Source organism: Trachemys scripta, chromosome 8, assembly GCF_013100865.1.
Source record: "Trachemys scripta elegans isolate TJP31775 chromosome 8, CAS_Tse_1.0, whole genome shotgun sequence".
Classification (NCBI taxonomy): Eukaryota; Metazoa; Chordata; order Testudines; family Emydidae; genus Trachemys; species Trachemys scripta.
This window is the reverse complement of record NC_048305.1, coordinates 55,783,212-55,800,532: the sequence shown is the minus strand read 5'-3', so window position 1 is coordinate 55,800,532 and position 17,321 is coordinate 55,783,212. Positions and strand designations below refer to the sequence as shown.

General features: G+C 43.2%; 2 protein-coding genes across 5 annotated transcripts in view; one reads left to right on the top strand and one right to left on the bottom strand.

Annotated features, from left to right (window-relative positions):
* Window positions 1-3,713, top strand: part of EDEM3 (ER degradation enhancing alpha-mannosidase like protein 3) — a 50,551-nt gene extending 46,838 nt beyond the window's left edge. For 2 of the 3 annotated variants that reach the window (XM_034779347.1, XM_034779348.1), the window contains one exon: window positions 1,460-3,713. In XM_034779347.1, the coding sequence (XP_034635238.1) occupies window positions 1,460-1,866 (407 nt within the window). In that variant the 3' untranslated portion in view covers window positions 1,867-3,713. Of the gene's footprint in view, window positions 1-735; window positions 784-1,459 lie in introns of all 3 variants that reach the window. The other variant, XM_034779349.1, reaches the window with a different exon arrangement.
* Window positions 1-17,321, bottom strand: part of C8H1orf21 (chromosome 8 C1orf21 homolog) — a 258,076-nt gene that overhangs the window by 13,283 nt on the left and 227,472 nt on the right. The gene's annotated exons all lie outside the window — the stretch shown is intronic.

The following is a 17,321-nucleotide window of genomic DNA, read 5'->3' as shown; positions in this document are numbered from 1 at the left end:
GAGCTAGAATTGATATGCAAACTAGACACAATCAACTCCGGTTTGAATAAGGACTGGGAATGGCTGAGCCATTACAAACATTGATTCTATCTCCCCTTGTAAGTATTCTCACACTTCTTAACTGTCTGTACTGGGCTAGCTTGATTATCACTTCAAAAGTTTTTTTTTTCTCTTAATTAATTGGCCTCTCAGAGTTGGTAAGACAACTCCCACCTGTTTATGCTCTCTGTATGTGTGTATATATATCTCCTCAATATATGTTCCATTCTATATGCATCCGAAGAAGTGGGCTGTAGTCCACGAAAGCTTATGCTCTAATAAATTTGTTAGTCTCTAAGGTGCCACAAGTACTCCTGTTCTTCTTTTTCCCCCAGATAGAATTTAAATTCTGGTAATACTGCTTTTTCAAACAGGCTATTTGGGGAGCATCATATGAACTTTAACTTCTCTAGTAAACTAACATTAGCACATTCATTTTCCCCCATTGTATTTCCAAAGCTGAAACCCAAGTTACAGCACTTCTGGATTCCTCACATGGAATCTTGATGTCCACCTATTTATACCAGCGGGTGAGCTGTTCAAAGTAGTTTTTTGCTATTAAATCCTTTCTGGGGCAACTGCAGTATAAATAAAACCAACCTTTCGCTTCCACCAAACACAAGAGGATATTATGTGTTATGGATTTTTAATGCATATGTGCTTTTTCCCCTCCTTGTGCTACCATTGGAATTTCAGCAACAATATTTAAAGGTAAAATGATTCCAAACTACATTATTGATAGCAGTAAGTATCTTATATTAATAATCAAGTTATATACAGTTGGACTACCTAGAATTCTTGAAAACAGTTTCCTTTATTTAGCAGTGTCAGTTTTCTTTAGTTTTGAACATTTACGTAATTGAACCAGAAGAACCTTCTAACATTAACAAAATGGGGAGCCAAGGTAGGGTGCAGTTTTATGTACTAGTATGTCTGAATTTAAATTTAAAAGAATAGATCATAGCTTTGCGAGTTTATCAAATGAAGACCTTGTGGCTGTACCCACTACCTTCCATGGATCTTTGGGCTGCACTAAACTCCAGTCTCATAATTCAAGAGCTATGGTGGGCTGGAGTGTACACTCATGATTACGAAGCAGACAGCAGTGACATAAGAGCATTGGTAGCTAAGCATGAAGAACCACTACAGATGCTAGTACCCTGAATTGACTAAACTTATGAGCAAATGATAAATTAACTTCATAATTAAAGAACAGTATTTGCAAAAGGCTTAATATACACCGCTCAAAAAGGACTAAGATTCTCCATACTAATAAAAATCTGAACCTTCATGAGGTCTGGAATAAGATCAAGGGAGACAATTGAAAATAAAATGTAAGTGTTCATTTTCCAGTGTATTTCTGTTGCCTTTTGAAAGTACTTACAAAATTCTTCTTTTTCTTTTTTTTTTTTAAATAAAGATCTGGAAATGGAAAACCTGGACCAGAAGTCCTCTGAAAATGATTCACATAAGCAGAGACCAGAAGAGACTTCAGCATCTCAGGACCTCAGCTTGGCCAGTCAAGAGCCTGAGGGAGAAGGAAGTTCTGATGTTACTCATCTTGATTCATTATCCCCTGTTGATGCAGACAGTGATAGCATTTCCATTTCAAACCAGGAGTCCTGTATCACAGAAATCCATGAGGCTAATGTTCAAGAGACAGAAAGTACAGAATTAGATAACCAGCCTCAGGAACAATCTCAGACTGAGACAGATTCCAGCTCCAATGTTAATTGGGATAATAAAGTCCAGCCTATGGAATCCATATTAGCAGATTGGAATGAAGATATAGAAGCATTTGAAATGATGGAAAAGGATGAACTATGACTTCTAATAACTTATTTGTGGATAAACAAAATGGTGAATTTGTTGGGTAAAAGTAAGGCCCTAATATCTAAGAATTAGAAATTGTTCAGTATTGTGATGAGCAACCAGGTTTCGCCTGGATAATATAATAGAAACCCAGCACATGTTATAATTTATATAGTTTTAATTTTTCCTGTTTTGAAATGGGAATGTGCAATTGAACTGTTTGTATGGCTCTGTTGCATGGTGCTGTAATACAGGAGGTTTCATTCAGGGAATTAATCAGATTTCTGCATTCCAGGCATCCGGAGAGCAGATTGCCTTGGCCTCTGGAAAGGTTGAAGTTGAATGTAATGGGATTAATGCACCACTTGTTGGCTGGTTATGGCACTTGAAGGCAATAGTCAGAGGCTATTCTAATTGAAGGTGCAGTTTCACTGATAAAGGCCTTTATGGAGAGAAATAGGTGAAATTGTGAGACATTTCCAGCTGTAATGTCTTTAAGACACAGCTAGAAACAGCTCAATTTGTCCTGACATTTATATCCTAATAAGATAGCAGTGTTGCTTATCACTCCTTCCATCTGTTGTTTTGAAGAATGACCAAGATGACTTGGATTTTTCCTCTTCTGCTCTTATTTCAACTAGAGAGGCTGTATAAACCAAAGGTAACATGTTCTACTAGGAAGCTCTTTTAGGAAAATTAAGAAAGCTTTGCTAATTAGAGGACTAGTACATAAAGGTTCACAGTGATTATGAAGATTGTTACTTGAATTAAGGTAAATTGGGCAAAACACATTTTAATACAATTTTTCCTTTTTGGCCTTCCATGCTTAAAGTTATCAAGCTTAAAACTACCTTAAGACACACAATTTAGCATTATTATTGTTCTCTGATAATAGATGAGAATTTCAATGACAATTTCTGTTTTCTCTACAAGAAATATCTGTCAACACTTGGGCAAGAAGGCTAGTATCAATAGTGAAGCACAACTGTTTACCTTTAGCTGTTGGGTCCATAATTCAAAATTTAGTGGTGTGAAGTCAAAGAATAATTGATATGATACTTCTGTTTTTTGTTGTTGTTTTTTAAATACAAGTAAGCATGGTTCCTAATCATGTTTTCGGACGCATCCTCCAATTAAACCACAAATCTGATTAAGCAAACAAGAAGCAGTTAGCTTAACTGAGTCCAAATTAAAACTGCCAAAATTCTAGTTTAAGTTGATATATAGACACGGGTTTTAGTTAATTATGGCTCAATTCAGTATTTAATCTGTTTTTTCCTTTTCAGAGAGAGACTTAACACTGCCTATATCATGCACCAGACTAAAACTGAAAGTTTTTATATTTATATATAATCTTTATACTGGCAAACAGATGTATCCCTGTCTGAAGTGCACCTTTCATTTTACTGGTGAGATTAAAATGTGCCGAATATGCAAATGTCAATCAGTTCAGCCATACTGTATTGTACTTATGTATATTCATATATGGTTTCAAGTCCCAGACAAATGTTGTATACATGTAATCTAACAGTGACACTTGCTCTCAAGAGTATCAAAATGCACAAGTACCTTTGAGAGCATGTTTAGTCAATCATAATACTATACAGAAATTGAATGACAATTTAACTGAATAGAGGTGTAGTTAACTTTGAGATAGTGAAGCAGTAGGGAACTAGTGAATAAGTGTCCTTTTAAAACTTAGTTTTAATTTCTTTGCACAAATAACTATGGAGGTTTGGGCTTAATGTGTTGGTACAGTGCTGAAGCTTAATACTTTGTCATTTTAGACTGAGGGATTGATTTTAAAGGATGGGATTATTCCTCAAAATCTTTGAAGTGTCCTTTGTAACTTGGGTGCCCAGCTCATGCAATTGAGGCATGCCTGGTATGGCCACAGAATCCATTGACTTCAGTGCGTGTTTTTCTGGGTAAAAAGTGATGTGGCTGCAAGTGGCCAATTGTCCCATAGGGTGGTGTAGTTCAGAAATCCTAACTCTAAAAAGGAGTTAAATATTTCCAAACGTCAGAATGTAGTGCCACTAATAAAAGCTGCACAGGTTCTGTGTTTATATTCTCTAGTCGCTCCATTTAGGTATTTTTAAGGATTGTAGGTAAAGTGGTTCTCTGGTCATTACATTAGCAAAAGGTTTGTCAAATTAAATTTTAATATGACAGCTCAAGTTTTCAGTTCCTTCCTGCAGAAAGTGATTTAGTTTTTAACTCTAAAATTTGTCTTTAGAAACATTATTAGACGTTGATGCTCTAATTCTCCCTGTCACCACAAGGTAATCTTTTATGACTGACTAACCTTACATTAAGTGTAAACACCGGCACGACAGTTCTGACACAGGCACATTCCATCCTTTGAAGTGAGGGATTGTTAAGAGAATCCCTTGATATCATTTTTGAAGCATCTCGAGAGTGGTGGTCTACCTCAGATAAATGTTGTCCCCTTTTTTGAGATAGTCACTTAAAAAGGTGAAGTTAAATTATGACCGCCATAGATCCATGGTTTACAGAACTGAATCAGGTAAAGTTGACCTTTTGGGAAAGAAAAGGATAAATTAGGGGACAATTTTATTCAGGTTTTTTCACTGTGTCTTTCCTAATAAAGATGGAAATAGACTTTTAGTTTTAACCTCTTCGTATCACTCTAAAAATACAATAAAATTTTCTGTAACATGTTAATGCCATTTTAAAAAGCAAAAGGAATATGTGATTGAACAGAAGATAATTTTGGAGAGGGGAGTAGGGCGTACTTTGCAAATTTTTAAAAACTTTCATTGTGTTTAGAGAATATTGTTCTTGCATCACTGTAAGTCAATATCATGTATGATTGTGCTATTTGGTTAACTAGAACACTGAAGAGTTTAGGATTCTGATTTAGAACTAGTACATCTTATTCCCTCATGTAATTCAAAGAACCAATTTAATATCTCCTTTGATGTTAAAGGAATATTCTCTATTTACACTTATTGTTTCAGAATGAAGTTTTAAAATAAGATGAACATTGTTTCTCCTCCTCCTCCCACCATGGTTTTAGCTGAAGGCTTATCTTTAGTCAGTGAAACAGTGTGTGTCGAGATAGTAAATGTTAACAGGACACCTTATGCAAAGGCTTCAGTCAGAACATAGAAAAAACATTCTGTGAATGAAATATTGTATGTTCAGATTTTATAGGATTTTTTACCAGCCCGATTTACATCCGTATATTTTCTTATGATGTAACTTATGAAATATCTAATAACAGGTGCTGTAATACTACTGTTGGGTTTTACTGTCTGGTGATAAGCGTATACAATATTTCTAAGAGCAACTGTGTACTGTGATGTAAAAGTCTGGGCTAAAATGTATATAATCCTTGTATATAATTGTGTACTGGATTATAATTGCTGATTGTAAAGATTTAATAAAATATGTAAATATTCTGGTCAAACTACTTTGAGAATTGCCTGCATGATCCACATCTTCCCCTTCTGGAAAGCTTCATCCCTTACAGTATCAAAGGATATAGGAGGAGTCCTGGCCCATCCCTCATCTCCTTCCGGCAGCCAAAGAATCTAATCACAACTTCCTCTAACTGTTTAGTACCATTGAGCTGTACATCTTCCAGTTTAAATAACTGCTTTAGTCTCAGTTGAGAGGGACTAACACTCAGTAGCAGTGTGGCTAATAAGGTAACATGTTGCACATGGTACCTTTCTATGGTGGACACACACATAGGGAGCTTCGCTTGTGCCAGGGAGATGCTCGGCAAAGGGCCTTGTGCTTTGTTGGCATGAGCAGGGACTCACCCCACCTCCCAAACTCAGGTCTCCTGCAAGGCTCTACAAAGGCTAAATGGCTCAAATCAGGCTAGATCTGAAGCTATGTAGGTAATTAAAACATTGGAACAACACGTGGTGGGGTCTCCATTGCATGAAGACTTTCAATCAAGATTGGATGTCTTTCTAGAAAGTAAGCTTTAGGTCAACCACAATGGGCTTGATGTAGGAAATACAGGCCCTAGACTTTTACCTAGTATTATACAGACAGTAAGATCAATAGTCCATTCTGGCTGTTAACTGTAGTAACAGTCCCTGCACTTCTTTCTGAAGACTGAATCCTCAAGAGAGTAGGAACCTATTCCTCCCCCTCACAGGATGCAGTGACCTCAGCTACTATCTCCCCTCTTAACTAGCCCTGAAAGATTTTTAAATCCTTAACCCGCCTATCTACAGCATTATGCTTGAAACTGACAGCTGTTGAGAGAAAACTCAGGGTATGTCTACATTATGAGAGTAGTTCGATTTTACTTAAAGCGAATTTGTGGAACGGATATTAAAGTTGAACGTGTGTATCCACACTAAGGACAGTAATTTGACTTTGTGAGTCCACACTAACAGGGCAAGCGTCGACATTGGAAGCGGTGCACTGTGGGTAGCTATCCCACAGTTCCTGCAGTCCCTGCTGCCCATTGGAATTCTGGGTCGAGCCCCCAATGCCTGCTGGGGCAAAAAATGTGTCGAGGGTGGTTTGGAATAATTCGTCATTCAACCCTCCCTCTGTGAAAGTGCCGGCGGGCAATCAATTTGCACACTTTTCTGGTGATTGACAGCGCGGACGCCACAGCACCACAAGCATGGAGCCTGCTGTGATCATCGCTGCAGTTATGGCTGTTGTCAACACCTCGTGCCTTATCATCCACCTTTTTCAGAGGCAGATGCTGAGAAATCGGGTGAGGAGGCTACGGCAGCACGTTGAGGACATTAAGTCTGAGGGGCACAGACCTCTCACAAAGCACGGGACCCCACGCTGTGGACTTCATGGTGGCAATGGGTCATGTTGATGCTGTGGAATGGCGATTCTGGGCCCAGGAAACAAGCACGGACTGGTGGGATCGCATAGTGCTGCAGGTCTGGAATGAATCACAGTGGCTGCGAAACTTTCGGATGCGTAAGGGAACTTTCCTGGAACTTTGAGTTGCTGTCCCCTGCCCTGAAGTGCAAGGACACCTGGATGCGAGCAGCCCTGACTGTCCAGAAGCAAGTGGCCATAACCCTCTGGAAGTTTGCAATGCCAGACAGCTACCAGTCAGTCATGAATCAATTTGGCGTGGGCAAATCTACCATGGGGGTTGCTGTGATGCAAGTAGCCAATGCAGTCATTGAGCTACTGCTCTCAAAGGTGGTGACCCTGGGAAATGTGCAGGTGATCATAGATGGCTGTGCTGCAATGGGATTCCCAAACTGCAGTGGGGCTATAGATGGAACTCACCTCCCTATCCTGGCACCGGACCACCAGGCCAGCCAGTACATTAACCGAAAGGGCTACTTTTCAATGGTGCTGCAAGCACTGGTGGACCATAGGGGACGTTTTACCAACAGCAACATCGGATGGCAGGGCAAGGTTCATGACGCTCGTGTTTTCAGGAACTCTGGTCTGTTTAGAGGGCTCTAGGAAGGTATTTACTTCCCGGGCCACAAAATAACTGTTGGGGATGTGGAGATGCCTATAGTGATCCTTGGTGACCCAGCCTACCCGCTAATGCCCTGGCTCATGAAGCCCTATACAGTGAAAAAGAACTCAACTACTGGCTGAGAAAGTGCAGAATGGTGGTGGAGTGTGCTTTTGGATGTCTGAAGGAGAGCTGGAGAAGCTTACTGACTCGCTCTGATCTCAGCGAAACCAATATCCCCATTGGTATTGCAGCTTGCTGTGTGCTCCACAATCTCTGAGAGCAAGGGGGAGATGTTTATGGCGGGGTGGGAGGTTGAGGCAAATCGCGTGGCTGCTGCTTACACCCAACCAGACACCTGTACGATTAGAAGAGCCCAGTGGGACGCGCTGTGCAGCCGGGAAGATTTGAAAGCTAGGTTCCAGAGTGACCAGAGTAAACTCTGACGAGTATGTTTTTTTAAACAGAAGCTGAACCTGCCCCCCATTTCTTTACCCAGTTAATGTTGACTATCCTCTCCAGTTACCAACCCCCTTCCCCACCTTCCAACACACCTTTAAAAATAAAATAAATGAAACTTTGTTATTAACACTGTTTTCTTTAGTAAGGATTTTGCAGTAAAGGGTTGAAACTGGGACGCAGACTGGGGGGGGGGAGGGAGAGCGGGTGTAGTGATGGAAAGGACGCTTCTAAACTTGAGGAATAACAGGCTCCTGCTCCTAGGGGATGAAAGTGGGACGGGGGCTGGGGTGAGGTGCACTTGGAGGGAAAGAAAGGATGTATCAAATCTTTGGAAATGAGAGCCTTCTGCTATTTGAGCAGGCTGCAGGGGTGGAGTGACTGTTTCACAGCCCCTGCTGCCCCTCCTTCTTGGGACTTTGGGTGAGGGGGGATGGGACTTCGTGGTGTGGGAGGGCAGTTAGAGATAGAATGCAGCAGGGCTCTGTCCTCCTGCCTCCAGTCTTGCAGAACATCTACAAGGCGCCGGAGCATGTCCGTTTGCTCCCTCATTAGTCCAAGCAGCATTTGAGTCACCTACTGGTCTTCCTGTCCTCCCATTTGCTGTGTGATCGCTGGTATTGCAACATGCTCTCCCTCCACTGAGTCTGCTGTGCCACCTCAGCTTGGGAACATCTCCTCCTGTGTCCTTTTCTTTCGCCACCTGATCTGCGCCAGCCTCAGGGAGGAGGATGCTGGGGTAGCTCGGGAGACACACTCAGCTGTGGGATGGGAAAAAGGGATTGAATTCCTCAAAACGATACATTTTTGCAAACAATGAATATAGTCTCTCTCTGTGAACAAGACCGTGCACTCAGTACAAGGTCATTTTCTGTCTTCACATTGAGTGCCTGGGGTCTTGCTGTACAGATCACACAAGCAGGGCCGGACAACGGAATTCTGCTAGCAGGCGGCCATGGTAAGTTATAGACTTTTGGCTGCTTAAAGCTTAATTTACAGCAGTGCCCTCCTTTCACGTTCCAAGCAATGCACTCTGCCCCTGTCCCACCCCTGTCGTGGCTGTCCCCAGGAAAGATACCTGCCTGCTGCCGGCGAACTGCTCAGCAGGAACGGTTTGCCTCCCCACCCCCACCACGTGGCTGGGCTCGGGAAAGATCCCTGCACACTGCCGGCGATCCAGCCAGCATGAACTCTGCCCCTGTCCCACTCCCGTCGCAGCTGTCCCCGGGAAAGATCCCTGCACACTGCCGGCGATCCAGCCAGCATGAACTCTGCCCCTGTCCCACTCCCGTCGCAGCTGTCCCCAGGAAAGATCCCTGCACGCTGCCAGCGAACCACTCAGCATGAACAGTTCGCTTCCCCGCCCCCTCCGCGTGGATGTAAACCGCACGTTACAGTTATTTAAAGGAACAGACAATCAGTCCCCATACTAAAATTCCCCTAATTCAAAGCAGGTCACCATGAGTGATATCACTCTGATGAGGATTACAGAGACAGAGAAAGACCGCATGCTGCATGAATGCCAGCAAACACCAGGGCCGTATACCGCCATGCTTTGCCAGGCAATGATACCGGAGTACCTGCTGCTAGCCTGGCACGGAAAAGGAGGAGGCAATAAGGCCGCTCTCCCCAGGAACCTGATGCAAAGGCTTTCACATTACCTCCAGGAGAGCTTCGTGGAGATGTCCCTGGAGGATTTCTACTCTATCCCCAGACATGTTAACAGACTTTTCCAGTAGCTGCACTGGCAAGGACTAAAAAGTTAAGCGCCTAGGGCAAACTAATCATTAAAAACCCATGGCTAACATACCATGCCTATTCTATTCAAAATAAATGTTTAAAACACTTACCTACTGATGTTTCTCCTGATTCACGGTCCGGGTTACCGCCTTGGGAGGGTTGGTAGGGGATCTCCATGAGGGTGATGAAGAGATCCTGGCTGTCGGGGAAATCAGCGTTGAAAGCGCTGTCAATTGCGGACGGGGAAGATGAGGAAGGAGATGAGGAGGACGAGGCAAACAGCTCCGAGGAAGCGGCCGTCGACAATACCCCATCGTCAGAGTCCACGGACAGTGGTGGGGTAGTGGTAGCGGCCACACCTAGAATGGAATGCAGTGCCTTGTAGAAACGGCATGTCTAGGGCTGGGATCCGGAGCGTCCGTTTGACTCTTTGGTCTTCTGTTACGCTTGTCTCAGCTCCTTGATTTTCGCGCGGCACTGCGTTGCATCCCAGCTGTATCCTCTCTCCGTCATGGCTTTTGAGATCTTCTCGTAGATCTTCGCATTCTGTCTTTTCGATCGCAGCTCCGAAAGCACGGACTCATCACCTCACACAGCGATCAGATCCAAGACTTCCCGATCAGTCCATGCTGGGGCCCTCTTTCTATTCTGCGATTGCATGGTCACCTCTGCTGGAGAGCTCTGCATCGTTGCCAGTGCTGCTGAGCTCGCCATGATATCCAAACAGGAAATGAGATTCAAACTGGCCAGACAGGAAAAGGAATTCAAATTTCCCCGGGGCTTTTCCTGTGTGGCTGCTCAGAGCATCCGAGCTCGGACTGCTGTCCAGAGCGTCAACAGAGTGGTGCACTGTGGGATAGCTCCCGGAGCTATTAGCGTCGAATACCATCCACACTAACCCTAATTCGACATGGCCATGTTGAATTTAGCGCTACTCCCCTCGTCGGGGAGGAGTACAGAAATCGATTTAAAGAGACCTCTATGTCGAAATAAATAGCTTCGTTGTGTGGACGGGTGCAGGATTAATTCGAATTAACGCTGCTAAATTCAACATAACCTCCTAGTGTAGACCAGGCCTCAGACTGTTTGATTGCATGGCTGCTGTGACTCCAATCCTTCATTGAACGGTACCTTATTGTAATTAAACTGGCCAAAGACTTGGATGCATGGGGTATTCCAAATCTACTATGACCCACAAGTCTACTCTTAGCAAGAATAGTTTCCAGGTAGAAAGGTTTATTCTTAAGCTATTAATGCATAGCATATTCCTAGCCTACTCGTTTTCAAAAGGTAGCATTCTACACTTGGACCTGAAATCCCTGCAGCTGTCTGAAGCCTTAACATGGCAGGTTTGTAAGTGCAAGAGTTACCAAGAAGCTGTAATGCTTCTCCTAGATCAGTGGTTCCCAAATTGGGGTTCGCGAAATGTTACAGGGGGAAAAATTCCCTAATGGCAGACAGAACTGTCCCTAGGGATCCCAGGCAGCACAGGGCCTGGAGTCCCTGGACTTCCAAGAGCTAAGCAGATCAAAGCAAGCATATCTATCACATTGAGGAGATTTAAACTTCAAGACTCCTTATAAGAAATGGAAAGGGGGGTGGATATTTTTTGCTGTTTTAAAATTAAATAGGCAGCTAGTATTGTTTTTAAAATTATTATGAAGAAGAACAAGTTTAAGCTTTGTTGTACCGTGCGTTGTTTGCCTGGACTGCTCAAAACATGAATGCTTGTGTAGAAGGAACTCTGAGTTGGCTTCTTAAATACCTTCATGCTGTTTCACATCTGATACTCCTTGATGAAACATAGGAGCCTTGTCTTATAACAGACTTATTCAAAGTGATTCAAACTACAAAAGTGAGATCTTGGAAGCGTGTTGCCATTTTCATAATGTAATAAAAATACTGTAATGATAAATAATTAATAAATAGTGTGTAATACGCATGTCATAAAAACAAATTTTATATTTCCAAGATCACTGCTTTTATAATTTATACTCAGGTAAAGGAGACAATCTCTGGAAATACTCATTTTTAGGAGAGGGTTCGTGAGACTTGACATTTAGTGAAAGGGGTTCACAGGTTGTTAAAGTTTGGGAACCACTGATCTAGATAAACCCATGTTGCAAAATGGAAAATATTCTCTACTGGGGCAATCTGCAACCAGACTGAGCTTGGATCTGCTGTTGTTCCATCTCCTACTACTGACAGAGTCCATCCTGCTGCAGATTCCCTTTCAAGACACCACTCTGTTCGGTCATTTTTCAGTGAAGAGATTTCTCAAGAGGCTATGACATGACATCTGTTCATAGACCCACACCTATGAGATTTAAACTACCCCTCAACACATTTAAATTTAAATTAAATTAAATTAATGGAGATATCCTATCTCCTAGAACTGGAAGGGACCTTGAAAGATCATCGAGTCCAGCCCCCTGCCTTCACTAGCAGGACCAAGTACTGATTTTGCCCCAGATCCCTAAGTGGCCACCTCAAGGATTGAACTCACAACCCTGCGTTTAGCAAGCCAGTGTGCATGTGCGTGTGCGCGGGCACACACACACTTTTTCAGATAGCACTCCATCCTCCTTGTTTTATTGACATCAGAAAGGAGGGTTATTAAATTGGTGGGTGTTCTCATATACAACTTTCCCTGTGGATAGGATGACCTTCCAGCCGCACCTGAAGTTTTAATCTAACAGTCTCAACCTCCCAACCAAACCAGAAGAATTACCAACAAAAAGTAAGGCCAGGTCTACACTACTGACTTGCATAGTGTGTGTGTGTGTGTGTGTGTGTGTGTGTGTGTGTGTGTGTGTGTGNTGTGTGTGTGTGTGTGTGTGTGTGTGTGTGTGTGTGTGTGTGTGTGTGTGTGTGTGTGTATAAGAAAAATCCACAGCCCTGAGCGACATTGACAGCACTGTATGTTAGCTTGGTGCGACTATGCGAGGGCATCTCCTGTCAACATAGGCCTGGTCCCCACTAAGCCCCCACTTCGGACTAAGGTACGCAAATTCAGCTACGTTAATAACGTAGCTGAATTCGAAGTACCTTAGTCCGAACTTACCGCGGGTCCAGACGCGGCAGGGAGGCTCCCGTCGATGCCGCGTACTCCTCTCGCCGAGCTGGAGTACTGGCATCGACGGCGAGCACTTCCGGGATCGATCCCAGAACATCGATTGCCTGCCGCCGGACTCTCCGGTAAGTGTAGACATACCCATAGTTACTGCCTCTCATGCAAGTGGAGTAACTATGCCGATGGGAGAAGCTCTCCCATTAGCATTGGAGCATCTTCACTTAAGTGCTACAGCTGCACCAATGCAGCATTTTAAGTGTAGACCTGCCCTAAACCACATAGCTTGTATGTCAAGAGTGCACTGAGCTATTATCTTAGTAGATTTTATTCAGTTGAAATGTCCCCTCATTTATTTGTAGCTTATGGGCATAAATCCACAGCTATGTAACAAATTGTAACATGTCTTGATGCAAAGAAAGGAGCTGGTTAAGCGTCACAGTTCTCAAGCCACTGAGCCATACCAACCACCACTAGAACTGGGCAAATAAATAATTTTTCGGTTTAGGGAACCAACCAAAAGATCCCTTCCAAAAAATCTGTGTGGAAAAAAAAAACCTTATTTTTTTCTTAACAAGACAGAGCTGAAAAATTCATTTCAGATCAAAACATACCAGAAATGGAAAAAAACCTGAAATACAACAAAATTAATTTTTTTGTTTCTCTTTGGGTGTTGTTCATGTTTGCTTAAATATAGCTAATTTTCAAAATAAAAGTGAAATGAAGGATTGAAATGTTGTTTCTAAATGGTCAAACTAAACAGTTTAGACTTTTGCAAAAAATTTTTTTTGGCCCAAACTGCCAAATTTGACCTGAAGTCACAGTTTCAGAGCTCCCGCAAAATGCATTTTCCAGCTACTGTACTATTCATTGAAAATTTTTACCAAGCTCTAATCACCACTGCTTGTCTCAAATATTGAAATGCACAGCTGCTACACAGGGCATCATCCATTCTTTCACACTCTGTTACTCCCTAGGTATAGCCTCGGAATCTGATGTTTTATGTGGCTGTTTGTCTTTATTTAATTAGATCTTCCACAAGGATGATTGCTAGTAAAACTTTCAGGAATGACACTATATATATGTAGGCAATACTCAGAGTGAACCATGTACTCTGTTGTAATGAGTTCTTTGATTCCCTGTACAGCTCCACATGACCCAGCTCCACTTACTTTTAAGTCCAAGTGATGGAGTTTTAATTAAAATAATTAAATAGCAGCCCATGACTCCTGTATACTCCTTGGGTCTAAACATTCAGTATCACAAGGAGTTTGTATGCCCAGAGTTCTAACAGCCAAAGGTCAGACAGGAGTTCCAGCTCAGAGATGGATCGTATAGGCCTATCCCAAGCGTGTGGATCTTCCAGTTTGAGGCAAATAACCTGTTTAAGTGACTGTCTCGACTATAATAGGCAATCTTCCTATTTAAAGCAGCCCTGTTGTTTTGGCTCTGCCGTATTTCTGTAAAAACGTCCCCTATATCAGCAAAAGTGCAACTTAAAAAGTAAATAAATTCTGACCTAACCTGGAGCTGGGGGCAAGTTTCATTTTAACTGTGTTCAGGTACTTGTTAGGGATAAAATATTTTCATCCCTATCCCAGATGTTCAATAAGCCATTTACTTATTGAAAAATTAAATGGTGCAGGTACTCTGAAGGTATCTTGGGCCGCTGAGGGACCACTCTGCGGGCCAGTCCTATCTAATGTCTTCATTCAGGATGAGACAGAAGAAAACGGCAGTTTAAGTGCACACATACATAACTGTCACAACACTTCTCAATTGATCTTAACAAAAATTAATTGTAAATTACTTACCATAGTAATGATGGCTCTTTGAGATGACTGCCTGCCTAGATCACTGCAAACAATGGATGCTTGGGCTCAGAGCCTTCGAATAGCAGTGTCCAGTGAGGCTGCAAATACACCCTGCTCAGCGAGGAGTAGCTCGAGTGACATACTGTAGGGCAGTGGTCTCCAATCTTTTTATGCCAAGATCACTTTTTGAATTTAAGGGCAACCCAGGATCTACCCCGCCCTTTCCCTGAGGCCTTGCCCCTTCCCCAAGGCCACACCCCACTCACTCCATCCCCCCGCCCCATCACTCGCTCTCCTCCCACCTCACTCACTTTCACCAGGCTGGGGCTGGAGTTGGGGTTGGTGTGTGCGCCCGATCTCTGGGCTGGGGCCAAAGGATTCACAGTGTGGGAGGGTGCTCGGGGCTGAGCCTCAGGCAGGGTGTTAGGGTGCAGAAGGGGGTGAGGGGTGCAAGCTCCAGGAGGGAGTTTGGGTGCAGGGCAGGATCTGGACTGAGGCAGAGTGTTGGGGTGCAGGAGGGGTATAGGGTGCTGGCTCTGGGAGGGGGATCAGGAGGGGGTATGAGATGCCATCTCTGGGAGGGGGCTCAGGGCTGGTTTGGGGTGCTGGCTCTGGGAGGGGGTTCAGGGCTGGGGTGTGGCCTCCCACCAGGCAGCATTTACCTCCAGTAGCTCCTGGTTGGCAGCGCAGTGTGGCTGCCACTAAGGCAGGATCCCTGCCTACCTCGGCCCCATGCCACTCCTGGAAAGGGCCAATGGGCCCCTGTTGCCCCTGGGGTGGGGTGGCATGTGGCTCTGCACGCTGCCCCTTCCTGCAAGCACCACCCCAGCAGCTCCCATTGGCTGCAGGTCCCTATTCCTGGCTAATGGGAGCTGCGGGGGTGGTGCTTACAGGCAGGAGCAGCGTGTGGCGGGAGACCGCTGTCCCCAGGGCTGTGGACCACGCTGGCCACTTCCAGGAGTGTCATGGGGCTGGGGTAGGCAGCGAGTCTGCCTTAGCTGCAGCTCCGCTGCGCAGCCAGAGATCGCGATTGAATGGTTGGTGACTATGGCTGAAGGGAGTTATGTACTAAAGCAAATTAGCTTTGGTCTTGCAATGCGCTATAGAAGCAAATAAAAAGTTAATAAGACTTTGGCATGCAGAAAGAGTTCTTACATCATGAAATGGGAAGGTGAGGCACTGTTTCTGGTCTTACCACACCAGATGCTGCACTCAGTTCTGGGCACCCCACTGTCAGAAAGACTGACTAACTGGAGGAAGAAGTCAGAGAAGAGCAACATACATGATTAAGGGACTGGAAATATTTAACTCATGAGAAAAGATTAAAAAGGAAAAGCTTGCGTAAATGATGGCCATCTCCCCAAGTATCTGATGTGTGTAGACACCATAGGGAGGAGTGTAACAAGGAACTGAGGAGGACATGAAGAAAAGGAAAATTTAGGCTAAGGATCAGAAAAATGTTACCCAACCTCTATCAGTAGCAATAATCCCTCAAGCAAAATAGTGAAAATCCCCATCTCTAGAGACATTTAATATTAGATTGGACAAAACACTCAGCTGTTGTGTAGGAAAGTCAGACTCCAACTTGATTAGATTAGTTAGATGAGCTAAGATAGTGGTGAGAGGCAAAAAGGCATCCTTTAAAAAGTGGAAGTTAAATCCTAGTGAGGAAAATAGAAAGGAGCGTAAACACTGGCAAATGAAGTGTAAAAATACAATTAGGCAGGCCAAAAAAGAATTTGAGGAATAGCTAGCCAAAGACTCAAAAAGTAATAGCAATTTTTTTTTAAGTACATCAGAAGCAGGAAGTCTGCTAAACAACCAGTGGGGCCACTGGACGATAAGGCCTTGTGGAGAAAATAAATGAATTCTTTGCATCAGTCTTCACGGTTGAGGCTGTGAGGGAGATTCCCAAACCTGAGACATTCTTTTTAGGTGATAGATCTGAGGAACTGTCCCAGATTGAGGTGTCATTAGAGGAGGTTTTGGAACAAATTGATAAACTAAACAGTAATAAATCACCAGGACCAGATAATATTCACCCAAGAGTTCTGAAGGAACTCAAATGTGAAATTGCAGAACTACTAACTGTAGTCTGTAACCTATAATTTAAATCAGCTTCTGTACCAGATGACTGGAGGATAGCTAATGTGACACCAATTTTTAAAAAGGGATCCAGAGGTGATCCCGGCAATTACAGGCCTGTAAGCCTGACTTCAGTACCGGGCAAACTGGTTGAAACTATAGTAAAGAACAAAATTGTCAGACACACAGATGAACATAATTTGTTGAGGAAGAGTCAATATGGTTTTAGTAAAGGGAAATCATGCCTCATTAATCTACTAGAATTCTTTGAGGGAGTCAACAAGCATGTGGATCAAGGGGATCCAATGGATATAGTGTATTTAGATTTTCAGAAAGCCTTTGACAAGGTCCATCACCAAAGGCTCTTACGCAAAGTAAGCTGCCACGGGATAAGAGGGAAGGTTCTCTCATGGATTGGTAGCTGGTTAAAAGATAGGAAACAAAGGGTAGGTATAAATGGTCAGTTTTCAGAATGGAGAGAGGTAAATAGTGGTCTGTTCTGGGACCAGTCCTATTCAACATATTCATAAATGAACTGGAAAAGGGGGTAAACCGTGAGGTGGCAAAATTTGCAGATGATACAAAATTACTAAAGATAGTTAAGACCCAGGCAGATTGCAAAGAGCTACAAAAGGATCTCTCAAAACTGGGTGACTGGACAACAAAATGGCAGATGAAATTTAATGTTGATAATGCAAAGTAATGCACATTGGAAATAGAAGAACAGGAGTACTTGTGGCACATTGGAAAGTATAATCCCAACTATACATATAAAATGATGGGGTCTAAATTAGCTGTTACCATTCAAGAAAGAGATTATGGAGTCACTATGGATAGTTCTCTGAAAACATCCACTCAATGTGCA